Source organism: Phyllobates terribilis, unplaced genomic scaffold (genome assembly GCF_046119375.1).
Source record: "Phyllobates terribilis strain yellow unplaced genomic scaffold, ASM4611937v1 Scaffold_7__3_contigs__length_470593459, whole genome shotgun sequence".
Lineage (NCBI taxonomy): Eukaryota > Metazoa > Chordata > Amphibia > Anura > Dendrobatidae > Phyllobates > Phyllobates terribilis.
Genome location: NW_027362767.1, coordinates 135,696,262 through 135,715,981, shown reverse-complemented (window position 1 = coordinate 135,715,981; position 19,720 = coordinate 135,696,262). Strand labels below are relative to the sequence as shown.

The 19,720-nt window shown below is 51.4% G+C and overlaps 1 protein-coding gene across 1 annotated transcript; it reads left to right on the top strand.

Annotated features, from left to right (window-relative positions):
• The first annotated feature begins 2,089 nt into the window (after nucleotides 1-2,089).
• Nucleotides 2,090-19,386, top strand: ADAR (adenosine deaminase RNA specific). Its single transcript, XM_073639235.1, has 15 exons — nucleotides 2,090-2,241; nucleotides 9,207-10,369; nucleotides 10,465-10,645; nucleotides 10,757-10,887; nucleotides 11,505-11,640; nucleotides 14,967-15,181; nucleotides 15,336-15,489; nucleotides 15,751-15,922; nucleotides 16,000-16,093; nucleotides 16,163-16,282; nucleotides 16,369-16,502; nucleotides 16,578-16,760; nucleotides 17,530-17,642; nucleotides 17,783-17,907; nucleotides 17,984-19,386. Exons 2-15 carry the CDS (start codon nucleotides 9,738-9,740, stop codon nucleotides 18,222-18,224), a joined length of 2,631 nt encoding a protein of 876 aa, XP_073495336.1. The 5' UTR covers nucleotides 2,090-2,241; nucleotides 9,207-9,737; the 3' UTR covers nucleotides 18,225-19,386.
• Nucleotides 19,387-19,720: the final 334 nt, after the last annotated feature.

Genomic DNA, 19,720 nt, shown 5'->3' with positions numbered 1-19,720 from the left:
ATGCCCTGATGGCAGCCCTGCGGCCACAGAACTACATGGCGTAGTAAGGCCCTATTCACACACTATAGTTTCCAAAAATGATTTCTGCAATTTTTAACTCCAAAATTCCCAACAAGGCCCATAAAGGTTCACTAGTACTATAATGACTCATATACTCTGATGTATCTAATCCTATCCTGATTGGGACAGGATTAGATACAGCAGACAATATCACACAGGACAGGATTAGATACAGCAGACAATATCACACGGCAGAGGATTAGATACAGCAGACAGTATCACACAGGAGAGGATTAGTTACAGCAGACAGTATCACTCAGGACTGGATTAGATACAGCAGGCAGTGTCACACAGGAGATAATTAGATACAGCAGACAGTATCACACAGCAGAGGATTAGATACAGCAGACAGTATCACACAGAAGAGAATTAGATACAGCAGACAGTATCACTCAGGACTGGATTACATACAGCAGGCAGTATCACACAGGAGATAATTAGATACAGCAGACAGTATCACGCGGCAGAAGATTAGATACAGCAGACAGTATTACACAGAAGAGAATTAGATACAACAGACAGTATCACACAGTACAGGATTAGATACAGAAGACAGTATCATATGGGTGAGGATTAGATACAGCAGACAGTATCATACAGGAGAAGATGACATACTGCAGACAGTATCACACAGGAGAGGATTAGATACAGCAGACACTATCACACAGGAGAGGATTAGATACAGCAAACAGTATCACACAGGACAGGATTAGATACTGCAGACAGTATCACACAGGACAGGATTAGATACAGCAGACAGTATCATATGGGTGAGGATTAGATACAGCAGACAGTATCATACAGGAGAAGATGACATACTGCAGACAGTATCACACAGGAGAGGATTAGATACAGCAGACACTATCACACAGGAGAGGATTAGATGCAGCAGACATTACCACACAGGATAGGATTAGATACAGCAGAGAGTATCATACAGGATAGGATTAGATACAGCAGACAGTATCATACAGGAGAGGTTTAGATACAGCAGAGAGCATCACACTGGAAAGAATTAGATACAGCAGACACTATCACACAGGATAGGATTCGATACAGCAGAGAGTATCACACAGGAGAGGATTAGATATAGCAGACAGTATCACACAGGAGGATTAGATACAGCAGACAGTATCATACAGGAGAAGATTAGATACAGCAGAGAGTATCACACAGGAAAGGATTAGATACAGCCGACAGTATCACACAGGATAGGATTGTAAACAGCAGACAGTATCACACAGGATAGGATTAGATACAGCAGAGAGTATCACACAGGAAAGGATTAGATACAGCAGAGAGTATTACACAAGATAGGACTAGATACAGCAGAGAGTATTACACAAGATAGGATTAGATACAGCAGACTGTATTACACAGGATAGGATTAGATACAGTAGACAGTATTACACAGGATAGGATTAGATACAGCAGAGAGTATTACACAAGATAGGATTAGATACAGCAGACTGTATTACACAGGATAGGATTAGATACAGCAGAGAGTATCACACAGGAAAGGATTAGATACAGCAGAGAGTATTACACAAGATAGGATTAGATACAGCAGACTGTATTACACAGGATAGGATTAGATACAGCAAACTGTATTACACAGGATAGGATTAGATACAGTAGACAGTATTACACATGATAGGATTAGATACAGCACACAGTATCATACAGGAGAGGATTAGAAACAGCAGACAGTATCACACAGGAGAGGATTAGAAACAGCAGACAGTATCACACAGGATAGGATTAGATACAGCAGACAGTATCACACAGGAGAGGATTAGATACAGCAGACAGTATCACAAAGGAGTGGATTAGATACAGCAGACAGTATCATACAGGAGAGGATTAGATACAGCAGAGAGCATCACACTAGAAAGAATTAGATACAGCAGACAGTATCACACATATTGTAATTCCTGAGAACTATGCAATTCAAACATAACGCGCAGTTTCGGTTTGTACCACTAGGTGTCACCAGGTGTCCATTTTCCACAGCGCATGCGCTCTGACCATGTACGGACGTTTCTCCTCTCTGGCGTCACCATCCGCAAACCCTGTAGCTGCCATCGCGCGGTTGCTCCGGAAGAGGAAACGGACCGACCGGAAACAGCGCTGAGTGTGAGAGGGTGGGAGCTGGTGCCGGCCGCTGCAGCCACGGATTCGGTGAGTGTGAGCTGAGGTGAGGGGGCGGGAGAACGACCATCGGTGTGTGCACTGCGGAGCGGGGCAGAGCCGGCGGGAGCGGTGCCGGGCGCTTACTGCAGCGGCTCCATTCATGTCTCTCCCGCCATTGTTCATGTGGTCATGTGACGTGAGAGCGGACCATTGTGTGCGAGAATCACCGGCGGAGACAGAGTAATGGTCCGTGTACGACCCCCAGGGGTGATATGTCATCATGTAACTCCTGCCTGATACCCGAGAGGAATACACTGTCCTACGGTCATCTCCCCCAGTAATGGCTGATAACAGGGAGTAATAGCGTGTAGTCTCCCGTCCTACAGTCTCCTCTCCCCACTAATGGCTGATAACAGGGAGTAATAGATTGTAGTCTCCTGTCCCCAGTAATGGCTGATAACAGGGAGTAATAGATTGCAGTCTCCTGTCCCCAGTAATGGCTGATAACAGGGAGTAATAGATTGTAGTCTCCTGTCCCCAGTAATGGCTGATAACAGGGAGTAATAGATTGTAGTCTGCTGTCCCCAGTAATGGCTGATCATAGAATGGTAGAGTTGGAAGGGACCTCCTGGGTCATCTGGTCCAACCCCCTGCTCAAAGCAGGATTCACTAGATCATCTCAGACAGATGTCTGTCCAGCCTGTGTTTGAAGACGTCCATTGAAGGGGAACTCACCACCTCTCGTGGCAGCCTGTTCCACTCATTAATCACCCTAACTGTCAAAAAGTTTTTTCTAATATCTAATCTCTAATGATAACAGGGAGTAATAGATTGCAGTCTCCTGTCCCCAGTAATGGCTGATAACAGGGAGTAATAGATTGCAGTCTCCTGTCCCCAGTAATGGCTGATAACAGGGAGTAATAGATTGCAGTCTCCTGTCCCCAGTAATGGCTGATAACAGGGAGTAATAGATTGCAGTCTGCTGTCCTAGTCACCTCCCCCAGTAATGGCTGATAACAGGGAGTAATAGATTGTAGTCTGCTGTCCCCAGTAATGGCTGATAACAGGGAGTAATAGATTGCAGTCTCCTGTCCCCAGTAATGGCTGATAACAGGGAGTAATAGATTGCAGTCTCCTGTCCCCAGTAATGGCTGATAACAGGGAATAATAGATTGCAGTCTGCTGTCCCCAGTAATGGCTGATAACAGGGAGTAATAGATTGCAGTCTCCTGTCCCCAGTAATGGCTGATAACAGGGAGTAATAGATTGCAGTCTCTTGTCCGAGTCACCTCCCCCAGTAATGGCTGATAACAGGGAGTAATAGATTGCAGTCTCCTGTCCCCAGTAATGGCTGATAACAGGGAGTAATAGATTGTAGTCTGCTGTCCCCAGTAATGGCTGATAACAGGGAGTAATAGATTGTAGTCTGCTGTCCCCAGTAATGGCTGATAACAGGGATTAATAGATTGCAGTCTCTTGTCCCCAGTAATGGCTGATAACAGGGAGTAATAGATTGCAGTCTCCTGTCCTAGTCACCTCCCCCAGTAATGGCTGATAACAGGGAGTAATAGATTGTAGTCTGCTGTCCCCAGTAATGGCTGATAACAGGGAGTAATAGATTGCAGTCTCCTGTCCCCAGTAATGGCTGATAACAGGGAGTAATAGATTGCAGTCTCCTGTCCCCAGTAATGGCTGATAACAGGGAGTAATAGATAGTAGTCTCCTGTCCACAGTAATGGCTGATAACAGGGAGTAATAGATTGTAGTCTGCTGTCCCCAGTAATGGCTGATAACAGGGAGTAATAGATTGCAGTCTCCTGTCCCCAGTAATGGCTGATAACAGGGAGTAATAGATTGCAGTCTCCTGTCCCCAGTAATGGCTGATAACAGGGAGTAATAGATTGTAGTCTCCTGTCCCCAGTAATGGCTGATAACAGGGAGTAATAGATTGCAGTCTCCTGTCCCCAGTAATGGCTGATAACAGGGAGTAATAGATTGCAGTCTCCTGTCCGAGTAATGGCTGATAACAGGGAGTAATAGATTGCAGTCTCCTGTCCGAGTAACCTCCCCCAGTAATGGCTGATAACAGGGAGTAATAGATAGTAGTCTCCTGTCCCCAGTAATGGCTGATAACAGGGAGTAATAGATTGTAGTCTGCTGTCCCCAGTAATGGCTGATAACAGGGAGTAATAGATTGCAGTCTCCTGTCCCCAGTAATGGCTGATAACAGGGAGTAATAGATTGCAGTCTCCTGTCCTAGTCACCTCCACCAGTAATGGCTGATAACAGGGAGTAATAGTTAGTAGTCTCCTGTCCCCAGTAATGGCTGATAACAGGGAGTAATAGTTAGTAGTCTCCTGTCCCCAGTAATGGCTGATAACAGGGAGTAATAGATTGCAGTCTCCTGTCCCCAGTAATGGCTGATAACAGGGAGTAATAGATTGCAGTCTCCTGTCCTAGTCACCTCCACCAGTAATGGCTGATAACAGTGAGTAATAGTTAGTAGTCTCCTGTCCCCAGTAATGGCTGATAACAGGGAGTAATAGTTAGTAGTCTCCTGTCCCCAGTAATGGCTGATAACAGGGAGTAATAGATTGTAGTCTCCTGTCCCCAGTAATGGCTGATAACAGGGAGTAATAGATTGCAGTCTCCTGTCCCCAGTAATGGCTGATAACAGGGAGTAATAGATTGCAGTCTCCTGTCCCCAGTAATGGCTGATAACAGGGAGTAATAGATTGCAGTCTCCTGTCCCCAGTAATGGCTGATAACAGGGAGTAATAGATTGCAGTCTCCTGTCCCCAGTAATGGCTGATAACAGGGAGTAATAGATTGCAGTCTCCTTTCCCCAGTAATGGCTGATAACAGGGAGTAATAGATTGCAGTCTCCTGTCCCCAGTAATGGCTGATAACAGGGAGTGATAGATTGCAGTCTCCTGTCCGAGTAATGGCTGATAACAGGGAGTAATAGATTGCAGTCTCCTGTCCGAGTAACCTCCCCCAGTAATGGCTGATAACAGGGAGTAATAGATAGTAGTCTCCTGTCCCCAGTAATGGCTGATAACAGGGAGTAATAGATTGTAGTCTCCTGTCCCCAGTAATGGCTGATAACAGGGAGTAATAGTTAGTCTCCTGTCCCCAGTAATGGCTGATAACAGGGAGTAATAGATTGTAGTCTCCTGTCCCCAGTAATGGCTGATAACAGGGAGTAATAGATTGCAGTCTCCTGTCCCCAGTAATGACTGATAACAGGGAGTAATAGATTGCAGTCTCCTGTCCCCAGTAATGACTGATAACAGGGAGTAATAGTTAGTAGTCTCCTGTCCCCAGTAATGGCTGATAACAGGAAGTAATAGATTGCAGTCTCCTGTCCCCAGTAATGGCTGATAACAGGGAGTAATAGATTGCAGTCTCCTGTCCCCAGTAATGGCTGATAACAGGGAGTAATAGATTGCAGTCTCTTGTCCGAGTCACCTCCCCCAGTAATGGCTGATAACAGGGAGTAATAGATTGCAGTCTCCTGTCCCCAGTAATGGCTGATAACAGGGAGTAATAGATTGCAGTCTCCTGTCCCCAGTAATGACTGATAACAGGGAGTAATAGATAGTAGTATCCTGTCCCCAGTAATGGCTGATAACAGGGAGTAATAGATTGTAGTCTGCTGTCCCCAGTAATGGCTGATAACAGGGAGTAATAGATTGTAGTCTCCTGTCCCCAGTCATGGCTGATAACAGGGAGTAATAGATAGTAGTCTGCTGTCCTCAGTAATGGCTGATAACAGGGAGTAATAGATTGCAGTCTCCTGTCCCCAGTAATGGCTGATAACAGGGAGTAATAGATTGTAGTCTGCTGTCCCCAGTAATGGCTGATAACAGGGAGTAATAGATAGTAGTCTCCTGTCCCCAGTAATGGCTGATAACAGGGAGTAATAGATAGTAGTCTCCTGTCCCCAGTAATGGCTGATAACAGGGAGTAATAGATTGCAGTCTCCTGTCCCCAGTAATGGCTGATAACAGGGAGTAATAGATTGCAGTCTCCTGTCCCCAGTAATGACTGATAACAGGGAGTAATAGATTGCAGTCTCCTGTCCCCAGTAATGACTGATAACAGGGAGTAATAGATTGCAGTCTCCTGTCCCCAGTAATGACTGATAACAGGGAGTAATAGTTAGTAGTCTCCTGTCCCCAGTAATGGCTGATAACAGGGAGTAATAGATTGCAGTCTCCTGTCCCCAGTAATGGCTGATAACAGGGAGTAATAGATTGTAGTCTCCTGTCCCCAGTAATGGCTGATAACAGGGAGTAATAGATTGCAGTCTCCTGTCCGAGTAACCTCCCCCAGTAATGGCTGATAACAGGGAGTAATAGATAGTAGTCTCCTGTCCCCAGTAATGGCTGATAACAGGGAGTAATAGATTGTAGTCTGCTGTCCCCAGTAATGGCTGATAACAGGGAGTAATAGATTGCAGTCTCCTGTCCCCAGTAATGGCTGATAACAGGGAGTAATAGATTGCAGTCTCCTGTCCCCAGTAATGGCTGATAACAGGGAGTAATAGTTAGTAGTCTCCTGTCCCCAGTAATGGCTGATAACAGGGAGTAATAGTTAGTAGTCTCCTGTCCCCAGTAATGGCTGATAACAGGGAGTAATAGATTGCAGTCTCCTGTCCCCAGTAATGGCTGATAACAGGGAGTAATAGATTGCAGTCTCCTGTCCCCAGTAATGGCTGATAACAGGGAGTAATAGATTGCAGTCTCCTGTCCCCAGTAATGGCTGATAACAGGGAGTAATAGATTGCAGTCTCCTGTCCCCAGTAATGGCTGATAACAGGGAGTGATAGATTGCAGTCTCCTGTCCCCAGTAATGGCTGATAACAGGGAGTAATAGATTGCAGTCTCCTGTCCCCAGTAATGACTGATAACAGGGAGTAATAGATTGCAGTCTCCTGTCCCCAGTAATGGCTGATAACAGGGAGTAATAGATTGCAGTCTCCTGTCCCCAGTAATGACTGATAACAGGGAGTAATAGATTGCAGTCTCCTGTCCCCAGTAATGGCTGATAACAGGGAGTAATAGATTGCAGTCTCCTGTCCCCAGTAATGGCTGATAACAGGGAGTAATAGATTGTAGTCTGCTGTCCCCAGTAATGGCTGATAGCAGGGAGTAATAGATTGCAGTCTCCTGTCCCCAGTAATGGCTGATAACAGGGAGTAATAGATTGCAGTCTCCTGTCCCCAGTAATGGCTGATAACAGGGAGTAATAGTAGTCTCCTGTCCCCAGTAATGGCTGATAACAGGGAGTAATAGATTGCAGTCTCCTGTCCCCAGTAATGGCTGATAACAGGGAGTAATAGATTGTAGTCTGCTGTCCCCAGTAATGGCTGATAACAGGGAGTAATAGTTAGTAGTCTCCTGTCCCCAGTAATGGCTGATAACAGGGAGTAATAGATTGCAGTCTCCTGTCCCCAGTAATGGCTGATAACAGGGAGTAATAGATTGCAGTCTCCTGTCCCCAGTAATGGCTGATAACAGGGAGTAATAGATTGCAGTCTCCTGTCCCCAGTAATGGCTGATAACAGGGAGTAATAGATTGCAGTCTCCTGTCCCCAGTAATGGCTGATAACAAGGAGTAATAGATTGCAGTCTCCTGTCCCCAGTAATGGCTGATAACAGGGAGTAATAGATTGCAGTCTCCTGTCCCCAGTAATGGCTGATAACAGGGAGTAATAGATAGTAGTCTCCTGTCCCCAGTAATAGCTGATAACAGGGAGTAATAGATTGCAGTCTCCTGTCCCCAGTAATGGCTGATAACAGGGAGTAATAGATTGCAGTCTCCTGTCCCCAGTAATGGCTGATAACAGGGAGTAATAGATAGTAGTCTCCTGTCCCCAGTAATGGCTGATAACAGGGAGTAATACATTGTAGTCTCCTGTCCTATAGTCCCCTCCCTCCCAGTAATGGCTGATAACAGGGACTAATAGATTGTCTCCTGTCCCCAGTAATGGCTGATAACAGAGAGCACTATCCACCGGTCCCCCCCTATTAGTTGAGATTTCCCGGCCCCTGTCTCCTTCCCTTTTAGTCCCTGTACACTTTCATCTTCTTGCCTCATTCAGCTTTCTGCAGACTGTGGCCCCGCCCTCTGACTGGCTGATTGGCTGCTGGGCCCTAGTTGTATTTGTATAATGAGCAGGGAGGGGCGGAGCTATCAGTGAAAGGAAACTGAAACTTTGTAGGCTCAGTCCAGGAAGCTCCTGACATCTGCTCTCCTGCAGGGTGCAGTGTCCGGTGCCCTGTCCTGTACCCAGCCCCTATGCCGAGCAGTAAGGTATCCCTCTGTATGCTCAGCAGGAGGAAGGTAGGTGCAGCTCCCTAGGCTCTGCTAATAGAAGCCCCCCCATACACAGAGACTGTTCCTGGTCAGGTGCTCCTTGCAGCCTGATATCAGTCATGTGTGACATACACTAGTGCTGGTGGCTGATAACAGCCAGCAATAGCTTACTTTCAATAATTGCCCCTTTTAATGTTCCTCATTCAGTGCCCCCTTATTAAGGATTCCCCCTTTTACTCAGTAGACTTCCCCCTTCGGTTTCTGTATACTCTATACACCAAGGGCCAATCAGGAAGTGAGCAGCAGGTCCCGCCTCCTCACTCATGACCTCTTAAAACTCTGAGCCATTTTCCAGCTCTCTGATTGGTCAGACCCACGACATTAGGGTTTTATAGGGGACGCGGGGGTCAGGTCCCACCATTGCGCTTTCCGTTCCTCACCAGTTTCCATACCTCTGGTTGCTGTCAGTGGGCGGTTGTGTAGTCATGTGATGTGGGCTGGTTGTCGCGTGTCTCTCGGTGACTCTGTCTTCTCCTCCTGGCAGGGCCGTTCCTCTGTATGAGTGCAGAGCCTCGCACCGCTCCCTCCTGGCAATGAGATCCCACCGAGGGCGTCATTCTCACCCGCCGCCCCATAGCTCCATCCGCAGCCCTAATGAGTTTTCTTTCGTTAACCCTTTCCTCACACAGGAGCAGCAAGACCTCCTCAGAGATCAGAGAGCATTCCTCCTGGGTGGTCAGCCGGACTTTCCCGCCTATCGCCCCCCAGCCGCCTGGGACTCTTACCGTGTCCCACCGAGATACTACAAGAACCCCCCACCTGCTCCCATAACTCGTCCTGCCCACCCTCCCGCCCGTCCTAACAGGTGGCAATCCGACCGCAGCACCAGCAGCCTGACGAGCGATTTCCAGCGCCTTGCCGTGTCCCAGGATCCTCTAGAAAGCGCCCTGCTGCAGAGGTTTAACGCCCTGCGCCCAGGAGAATTCCTAACCGCCATCAGCCTGTCCAGGACCCTACACGTGGAGAAGAAAGTGATCAACCGCCATCTATACAGCTTCGAGAGGAATCGCCTACTGAGCCTAGAGGAAGGGAAGCCCCCAAAGTGGAGACTGGTGAGCGGTGGCACCAGGGCACCCCCAAACCGCAACAGCCCCCATCAGCTTAAAGAAGGTCCCAGGAACGAGCAGTCGCCCCCCGAGTCCGGCTGGTCAGCAAAAGTCATGGCAGAAAACAAGGAGAAGCTGTGCGAATTTCTGTACCAGTCCCCCGGCTCCACGCCCACCCACATCCGCAAAGGGTTAGGCCTGTCCCGGCAGCCAGAGATCAACCAGCTCCTGGCCACCCTGGAGAAGCAGGGCGACGTTTGCCGCCAGGGCAACTCCGCCAAGTGGTCGCTGACTGAGAAGAAGCGTGACAGGATGAACCTAAAGAAAAGAGCAGCCGAGATCCATGAGAACGAGCAGGCCGACCTCACTGATCCACACGTGGCCAACTCTGAGAATGGCCAGCAGGGGGCAGCGCCTGATGTCTGCAGCTCCATCCCAGAAGTGAAAGAGGGCGACATGACCAGCGAAGAACCGCCTGCCAAGCGCATGAAGGAGGCACCTATGGACTATGAGAACGGCCGATGGGCCATGGATGAGGTGTCCGACAGGGACGATGGTGGCTTAGACGTGCAGTCCACCGCTGTGCAGGACTTCTACGAGCCCCCCAAGGAGTGCTCCCGGCTGGACAAGCTGCTGGCGTGCCAGGCCAAGAACCCCGTTAGTGGGCTGCTGGAGTTCACCCACTTCTTCTCTTTGCAGTGCGAATTTGTGCTTTTGGACCAGAGTGGACCCTCGCACGACCCCAGGTAAACACCCCAGCCCCCGACAGTCATCTTGTCCCGGAGGGACATCCTCACAGTGCCCAGGTTACTGCCGCATAATCTCTCTCTTTCCCTTGCAGGTTTAAGATCCAAGCGGTGATCGATGGGCGACGCTTTCCGGAGGCAGAAGCAAGCAGCAAAAAGACTGCGAAGAAGGAGGCCGCCGCTCTCGCCCTGCGCATCCTACTGCGGGAGGAACAAGGGGGCACACAGGAGGAGGTGCTGGCCGAACAGACGACCATTGAGACTCCTGAAGATGTGGTAAGGGAATGAGAAGACATCCACAACTGTGTGCTGATGAGAAGCCCTCCTTAGTGGTGTAATTCATATTTCCTGATCTCACATGAAGTTTTTCATGTTTTCTTTCCGCAGAAAACTGCACCCCCAGCGCCACTGATTGCTGGGAAAAACCCAGTCAGCATTCTGATGGAGCACAGTCAGAAATCCGGGAACATGTGCGAATTCCAGCTGGTGTCTCAGGAAGGACCCCCACATGACCCCAAGTAAGTATCTAATCATGTGAGCCTGGTACCTGCATGCAGCGAGAAGGCGGCCACACATGGCGGATAGTAAGAGGAAGCGGGAGGACGCGGAGGGGTGGGAGGAGGGAGAGGACATGGAGGGTAGGGGGAATAGTCGTGGGTGAAGAAGGCCGATACTCTGGGGGGTTGTGTTGATTGATGGCTCTGGAGAGAGGACCACCATCTGTGAGGTGGGTGGAGACGCCGATCCCCCTGTACACATGAGGTGTCCTGCCGTCTACCCCGACCACATTGCATTACTTGGCCGGGCTTTCGCATGTGTTATCAGTGATGAGAAAAGAGATATCCGCTGTTGGACCCCTCAGTGCCCTCCTCAGGTGGGAAGATCTCACCAACGCAATCCTTATACTCCCCACATCTTCTGCCTGGGAAGATTTGGTACTCCCCCCTTACACTTGGGATGGATGACTGACAAGTATAGAGGGGGCTTTTTGTGACTCCAGAGGTCAGGTCCTCAGCAGACATCAAAGGCTTCAGCTGGATCTGCCAGTGTATGACAGGTCACCCTTCCCTGTCACAGGTCTGGTGGTCTGTGAATGCACCGCCCCCCCATTGAGTAACGTGACATCTTTTCACAGGTTCACCTATGCTGTAAGAATGGGTACCCAGACGTTCCCGGCCGTGGTTGCCAACAGCAAGAAAATGGCGAAGCAGATGGCAGCGGAGGCGGCGGTGAAAATGCTGCTAGGTGACAACCTGCTACAGCCGGAGAAGGTGCGGAGGAGTCTGTGTGTACGGCGGGGGGGATTATTGCTGGGGGGGGGGTCTGTGTGTACGGCCGGGGGGATTATTGCTGGGGGGGGGTCTGTGTGTACGGCCGGGGGGATTATTGCTGGGGCGGTCTGTGTGTACGGCGGGGGGATTATTGCTGGGGGGGTCTGTGTGTACGGCGGGGGGATTATTGCTGGGGGGGTCTGTGTGTACGGCGGGGGGATTATTGCTGGGGCGGTCTGTGTGTACGGCCGGGGGGATTATTGCTGGGGGGGTCTGTGTGTACGGCCGGGGGGGATTATTGCTGGGGGGGGGGGGGGTCTGTGTGCACTGATGGGGGGGATTATTGCTGGGGGGATCTGTGTGTACGGCCGGGGGGGGGGGGGGGATTATTGCTGCGGGGGGGTCTGTGTGTACGGCCGGGGATTATTGCTGGGGGGGTCTGTGTGCACGGCCGAGAGGGGGGGGATTATTGCTGTGGGGGTCTGTGTGCACGGCCGAGAGGGGGGGGGAGTATTGCTGTGGGGGTCTGTGTGTACGGCCGGGGGGGGGGGGGGGGGATTATTGCTGGGGGGGGTCTGTGTGCACGGCCGGGGGGGGAGGGATTATTGCTGGGGGGGTCTGTGTGCACGGATGGGATTATTGCTCGGGGGGTCTGTGTGTACTGATGGGGGGGATTATTGCTCGGGGGGTCTGTGTGTACTGATGGGGGGGATTATTGCTCGGGGGGTCTGTGTGTACTGATGGGGGGGATTATTGCTCGGGGGGTCTGTGTGTACTGATGGGGAGTTATTGCTCGGGGGGTCTGTGTGTACTGATGGGGGGGATTATTGCTCGGGGGGTCTGTGTGTACTGATGGGGGGATTATTGCTCGGGGGGGGTCTGTGTGTACTGATGGGGGGATTATTGCTCGGGGGGGTCTGTGTGTACTGATGGGGGGATTATTGCTCGGGGGGGGTCTGTGTGTACTGATGGGGGGATTATTGCTCGGGGGGGGTCTGTGTGTACTGATGGGGGGATTATTGCTCGGGGGGGGTCTGTGTGTACTGATGGGGGGATTATTGCTCGGGGGGGGTCTGTGTGTACTGATGGGGGGATTATTGCTCGGGGGGGGTCTGTGTGTACTGATGGGGGGATTATTGCTCGGGGGGGGTCTGTGTGTACTGATGGGGGGATTATTGCTCGGGGGGGGTCTGTGTGTACTGATGGGGGGATTATTGCTCGGGGGGGGTCTGTGTGTACTGATGGGGGGATTATTGCTCGGGGGGGGTCTGTGTGTACTGATGGGGGGATTATTGCTCGGGGGGGGTCTGTGTGTACTGATGGGGGGATTATTGCTCGGGGGGGGTCTGTGTGTACTGATGGGGGGATTATTGCTCGGGGGGGGTCTGTGTGTACTGATGGGGGGATTATTGCTCGGGGGGGGTCTGTGTGTACTGATGGGGGGATTATTGCTCGGGGGGGGGTCTGTGTGTACTGATGGGGGGATTATTGCTCGGGGGGGGTCTGTGTGTACTGATGGGGGGATTATTGCTCGGGGGGTCTGTGTGTACTGATGGGGGGATTATTGCTCGGGGGGGTCTGTGTGTACTGATGGGGGGATTATTGCTCGGGGGGGTCTGTGTGTACTGCCTGGGGGGGATTATTGCTCGGGGGGTCTGTGTGTACTGCCTGGGGGGGATTATTGCTCGGGGGGTCTGTGTGTACTGCCTGGGTGTGGATTATTGCTGGGGGGGTCTGTGTGTACTGCCTGGGGGGGATTATTGCTGGGGGGGTCTGTGTGTACTGCCTGGGGGGGATTATTGCTGGGGGGGTCTGTGTGTACTGCCTGGGGGGGGGGGTCTGTGTGTACTGCCTGGGGGGGGGGTCTGTGTGTACTGCCTGGGGGGGTTATTGCTGGGGGGGTCTGTGTGTATTTGCTGGGGGGGGTGGGGTCTGTGTGTATGGCCTGGGGGGGTTATTGCTGGGGGGGGTCTGTGTGTACGGCCTGGGGGGGTTATTGCTGGGGGGGGGGGGGTCTGTGTGTACGGCCTGGGGGGGTTATTGCTGGGGGGGGGGGGTGTCTGTGTGTACTGATGGGGGGATTATTGCTCGGGGGGGGTCTGTGTGTACTGATGGGGGGATTATTGCTCGGGGGGTGTCTGTGTGTACTGATGGGGGGATTATTGCTCGGGGGGGTCTGTGTGTACTGATGGGATTATTGCTCGGGGGGGGTCTGTGTGTACTGATGGGGGGATTATTGCTCGGGGGGGGTCTGTGTGTACTGATGGGGGGATTATTGCTCGGGGGGGTCTGTGTGTACTGATGGGGGGATTATTGCTCGGGGGGGTCTGTGTGTACTGATGGGGGGATTATTGCTCGGGGGGGTCTGTGTGTACTGATGGGGGGATTATTGCTCGGGGGGGGTCTGTGTGTACTGATGGGGGGATTATTGCTCGGGGGGGGGTCTGTGTGTACTGATGGGGGGATTATTGCTCGGGGGGTCTGTGTGTACTGCCTGGGGGGGATTATTGCTCGGGGGGTCTGTGTGTACTGCCTGGGTGTGGATTATTGCTGGGGGGGTCTGTGTGTACTGCCTGGGGGGGATTATTGCTGGGGGGGTCTGTGTGTACTGCCTGGGGGGGGTCTGTGTGTACTGCCTGGGGGGGGTCTGTGTGTACTGCCTGGGGGGGGGGTCTGTGTGTACTGCCTGGGGGGGTTATTGCTGGGGGGGGTCTGTGTGCATTTGCTGGGGGGGGGGGGGGGTCTGTGTGTATGGGCTGGGGGGGTTATTGCTGGGGGGGGTCTGTGTGTACGGCCTGGGGGGGTTATTGCTGGGGGGGGGGTCTGTGTGTACGGCCTGGGGGGGTTATTGCTGGGGGGGGGGTCTGTGTGTACGGCCTGGGGGGGGTCTGTGTGTACGGCCTGGGGGGGTTATTGCTGGGGGGGGTCTGTGTGTACGGCCTGGGGGGTTATTGCTGGGGGGGGGTCTGTGTGTATGGCCTGGGGGGGTTATTGCTGGGGGGGGGGGTCTGTGTGTACGGCCTGAGGGGGTTATTGCTGGGGGGGGGGGTGTCTGTGTGTACGGCCTGGGGGGGTTTATTGGGGGGGGGGGTCTGTGTGTACGGCCTGGGGGGGGTTATTGCTGGTGGGGGGGTTCTGTGTGTACTGCCTGGGGGGGTTATTGCTGGTGGGGGGGATCTGTGTGTACGGCCGGGGTTGATTATTTTTGTGGGGGGGCAGAGGTCTGTGTGTACGACGGAGGGGGCAAATTATTGCGGGGGGGTGTGGTCTGTGTGTACGACGGAGGGGGCAAATTATTACTTAAGACAGCAACATTTCCCCCACAGCCTGAACCGGTCCCTGAGGTGGTGACTGCGGAGTTCCCCCCCATTCCGGAGCTTTCTCCGGAGGATCTGAAAATGGCGCAGCAGTCAGGTGTTGGGGACTATATCAAGTATCTAAATGCCAATCCTGTCAGCGGGCTCCTGGAGTATTCTCGCGCCAAGGGTTTCGCAGCAGAGTTCAAGATGGTCAGTCAGACCGGACCACCACACGATCCCAAGTAAGACACTCCCTAAAAAATAAACCTTTTCTTGCTGTGTCGTATGTCAGGTTGGGAGCAGATACAGGATGCATTCAGTACCCGGGATGGCAGGACGGGGGTTTTGCTACATGGGGGCGCCGCTCTGTGCTCACACCTGTTATTTTTTCTGCAGATTTGTGTTCCAAGCCAAAGTCGGGGGTCGCTGGTTCCCCCCTGTCACCGCTTCCAACAAGAAGCAAGCAAAGGCCGAGGCGGCCGACGCTGCCCTGAGGGTCCTGATCGGGGAAGCAGAGAAAGCGATCCGGGAGGGAGACAGCATGACGGAGGTGAGCGGCCGGTTACCTGATACCGGGACACACAATAGTCTAAGGACACCTGATCCTGCCAGGCTGGAGCTGTGATACCCTGCACACGCTAACGGGGTCAGCGGGGCGAGAGTCTCTTATGGTAACCATGCTGAGAGCGACGAGTGGGTGACGGGCTGTATGCACAGGTGCTGTGGGAAGGGTCCAGTCACAGCGGGTCACTGAGAGTAAGCAGGGGGTATTGACTGTGTGTGACAATCCTCATTTTTTTTTTGGCGGCAGCTCCCAGTCAGCGGCAGCACCTTCCACGATCAGATCGCCATGCTCAGCCACCACAAGTTCAACAGCCTGACCGCCCGCATCCAAAACAGCCTCCTGGGCCGGAAGATCTTGGCAGCCATCATCATGAGGCAGCACAGTGAGGACCTGGGCACAGTCGTCAGCATTGGCACCGGTGAGTGTCGCTTGATCTGGGGTGGGTTTGAGTTTAAGCCCTCTGTCCATGTCCTCTGACCTGTCTTATTTCCCAAGGTAACCGGTGTGTGAAGGGCGAGGAGCTGAGTCTGCGTGGGGAGACGGTGAATGACTGCCACGCTGAGGTCATCGCACGCCGAGGCTTCATAAGGTGAATGGTCGCCTGCTAGGAGTTGCAGTTGTGAGGTGATGGACATTACAGGACTCCTTCTTTCGGCAGGTTCTTGTATGATCAGCTGATGAAGTACAACCCCGACTCTCCAGAGGACACTATTTTCGAGGAGTCGGAGGGAGAGCTGCTGAGGATTTGCCCTGGAGTCACCTTCCACCTGTACATCAGGTCAGTGGTATCTGCTGAGACTCCCCCTTCTCTTGGGCAGGTGGTCGCACAGGTGAAGTCTGTGATGTCTTGTACTCTCCTTGCAGTACCGCCCCCTGCGGAGATGGGGCACTCTTCGACAAGTCGTGCAGTGACCAGCCCTGTGCAGACGGAGACAAGCAGCATCACCCGCTGTTCGAGAACCCCAAACAAGGAAAGCTGCGAACCAAAGTGGAGAACGGTAAGCCCACCGCTGAGAGGAGATTCTGCCTCTTATCATCCTGCCATCATGTGACCTTTGATGCCGTGTCCACAGGGGAGGGCACCATTCCCGTGGAGTCCAGTGACATTGTGCCCACCTGGGATGGGATCCAGCATGGCGAGAGGCTCCGCACCATGTCCTGCAGCGACAAGATCCTGCGCTGGAATGTGCTGGGCCTTCAGGGTGGTGTCCTGTCTCATTTCATCGAGCCGGTGTATCTCAGCTCCGTCACCCTGGGTATGACTCCACAATGTCTGTCTGTGCATCCCTGCCGATCTGCAGCTTTATTCCGGGTGTTTGCATACAGATGGAGCCGAGCGTGTCGTTCCTGCACTCCACAGACTATAGAAGAATATAGAAACTCGCTGTGAACACTCTGTTCTGCTACGTCTGCTTAATGCTGGTCCAAAAATGGCACATCCAGAGCGGCATTCACAATTCTGCTGATTTTTCTACTTTTCTTAGCCACGGCAGTTTAAAAGGAATCTATAAAATGCTATGTGCCTGCAGCTATAGAGTTGATCTGTAGGTAAGTGGTGCTACAATGCTGCCCTGCCGCCTTACTGGAAAGTCGGCTACTGGTAGAAAATAAACATATATCCTCTGGAAGCTGCTGGCTTTCAGTCACAGAGAAGGGGCACAGCCCGTCTACAGGCAGCAAGCTCTATAATGTCAGCATGCCCGGCACATTAACAGCTTTCTGCAGAGCCAGCTGTCAATCAACATGCCGACAGTATGGAGAGCAGCACTAGCTGGGCTGTGCACACCTCCATGGCTGAAAACTGGCGGCTCCTGAAGAAATATGTTTCATTTCTGTTTGTAGCCGCACTTCCAGTAAGGCATCAAGCAGATTAATCTTATAGCTGCAGGTGCATAGCATTTTCCAAGATGTCAGGTTCCCTTTAACTAAATCTTTATTACAGCACACGCTGCAACATTTGTGTGCAGTATTAACACCACGTCCCGGTGGTCTCCATCTCTTCATCCTCCTTTCCCTGTATTTCAGGATACCTATTTAGTAAAGGTCACCTGACAAGGGCGATCTGCTGCCGCATGTCCAGGGATGGGGACGCCTTCCAGAAGCAACTGCCAGATCTCTACATGGTTAATCACCCTGAGGTAAGAGCCGCCCCGGCTCTCTCGGCCCGCCCCGGCTCTCTCGGCCCGCCCCGGCTCTCTCGGCCCGCCCCGGCTCTCTCGGCCCGCCCCGGCTCTCTCGGCCCGCCCCCACACTGTCACTAACTACAAACTTCTTGCAGGTTGGTCGGGTCAGCGTGTACGATTCCCATCGACAAACTGGGAAGACCAAGGAGTCCAGTGTGAACTGGTGCCTGGCGGATGAGGAGGTTGAGGTCCTGGACGGTACAAAAGGCAAAGTTGAAGGGTCAGTAGCACCCAGATAAGTGCAATCTGTGTATTTCTCCATTCTCGCTGCTTATCATGGGTCGTCTGGTTTTCAGGTCCCGGCTGGAGGTCTCCCGCGTCTCCAAGCTCCACATGTTCGTTTTGTTCCAGAAGCTCAGTGACCTGCGTGGCCGTCGTGACTTGCTGCTCTACAGCTCCTACAGCGACATCAAAGCGGCAGCCAGCCAGTACCAGCAGGCAAAAGGACAGTTCTTTAAAGCTCTGGGGGAGATGAGCTATGGCAGCTGGATCAGCAAACCCCAGGAGGAGAAGAGCTTCAACCTGGCCACTAATTAACGACTTGCATTTTTTCCCCCAGCCGCTGTTTTTGTTTATGTAACGGAATGTCACTAGGTCGTCACCGACGGGCGGGCGAAGATGCCAGCGCCTGCCTGCCAGGCCCTCCAGAAACCCAGCAGAGCCCCTTGCGCACAATATCCTGCTTTTAATTTCCTTTTAGTCTTGTAGTCTTCTTTAATAGTTTAAAATTGGCATTTTATGAGCAGCACAAGGCAGACTAATGTATCGGCTGCTTCCCTGCCAGCGCCCACTGCAGAAAGGTGGTGTGGGATGGTGTAGTCACTCCCTTATTGCAGTGACTGTTGCTAGGCAACCATTGTAATATGAACTTTCCCTTTTAAGAATCAAGTTTGAAATAATTAAAAAAAAAAAAAATTATTTAAAACGCCATTAATTTTTTTTTTGTAAATTTAAAGAATTAACTTTGTGGGAGTACCAACGTCTTCTGTCGCACACGAGGAAGGGACCAGGCCCCCGCCCGTTATTTATGTTGCAGTGCGTGCCTTAGTGTCCTGGCTGCCATGTTGGCGGCTGCCGTCTTGCATCATCTCCTGCCCCTTTCTCCTGCTGGGTTTCTGCGAGGCTCCTGGCAGCACGGTGGTACAGGCCAGGTTTTCTTTCAGTGTTTGCTCTCAGACTATTTTTTTATATAGTTAGTTTTTTGCGGTTTGGTAGAGTCCTTTGGTTTTTCCAGTGCATGTCTGACTGCTGCCGCTTCCTGTAAATGCAGACGTCCTCTGTTAGATTTGTAGTCAGACATCAGCCGCCGTAATTCTCGCCAGTTTTGGTTCTACTTTTTTTTTCATATTTTATTTTATTTTTAAAAGAAACATTCCAGCTATAAAATTATCCTAAACTCGATTGTGCTCTCCCAGGTGTCCAGATCTTTTTCTATCCCCCGTGTACAGAGCTCTGTCCCTTCTTTCACCGTCGCTTTGCCTGTTTTTTTTCCTGTGTTGTAGACATTGGAGTTGCATGATACTGGAGTTGTGTTTTTGTTTTTTCTTCCTTTTTTCAGCTTTAATTATTCCTGTAGTTCACTTTTCAGGCTCTCAATAACATGACCAGAGTGACAGACGGTGGTGAATCGCCTCGGTGGCAGAACGCCAAACCTGTGTTGTGTCCAAACTTAGTAAAATATACCTGGTCTTAAAAACAATGGCGTTATACTGTGATATATACATAGGAGAGCACTTTAATGACAATGACTGATACACGGTGGATAGAAAAAGTCTACATACCCTTGTAATGTGCAAAAAAAAAAACTATCATGAAGAATAATTTCAGAACTTTTTTGCCCCCTTCATGGTCACCCATAATCTGTACAAATCCATTAAAAACAAACAAATATTTTCATGTTTAAAAAAAGGAAAATGAGGTTGCATAACTCTGCACACCCTTACACTAATACTTTGACTGCTGCCAGAAATTCACAGGGACTGCAACAGTCTTTTTGGATCGGAGTCTATCAGCTCGGTACATCAAGAATTGGT

Bases quoted from the DNA above. Each gene is read 5' to 3' on its own strand.
- ADAR (XM_073639235.1), top strand. From the start codon at position 9,738: ATGGCAGAAAACAAGGAGAAGCTGTGCGAATTTCTGTACCAGTCCCCC. The intron at 10,370-10,464 runs GTAAACACCCCA...TTTCCCTTGCAG, and splicing joins GGACCCTCGCACGACCCCAG to GTTTAAGATCCAAGCGGTGA. The intron at 16,761-17,529 runs GTATGACTCCAC...CCTGTATTTCAG, and splicing joins TCTCAGCTCCGTCACCCTGG to GATACCTATTTAGTAAAGGT.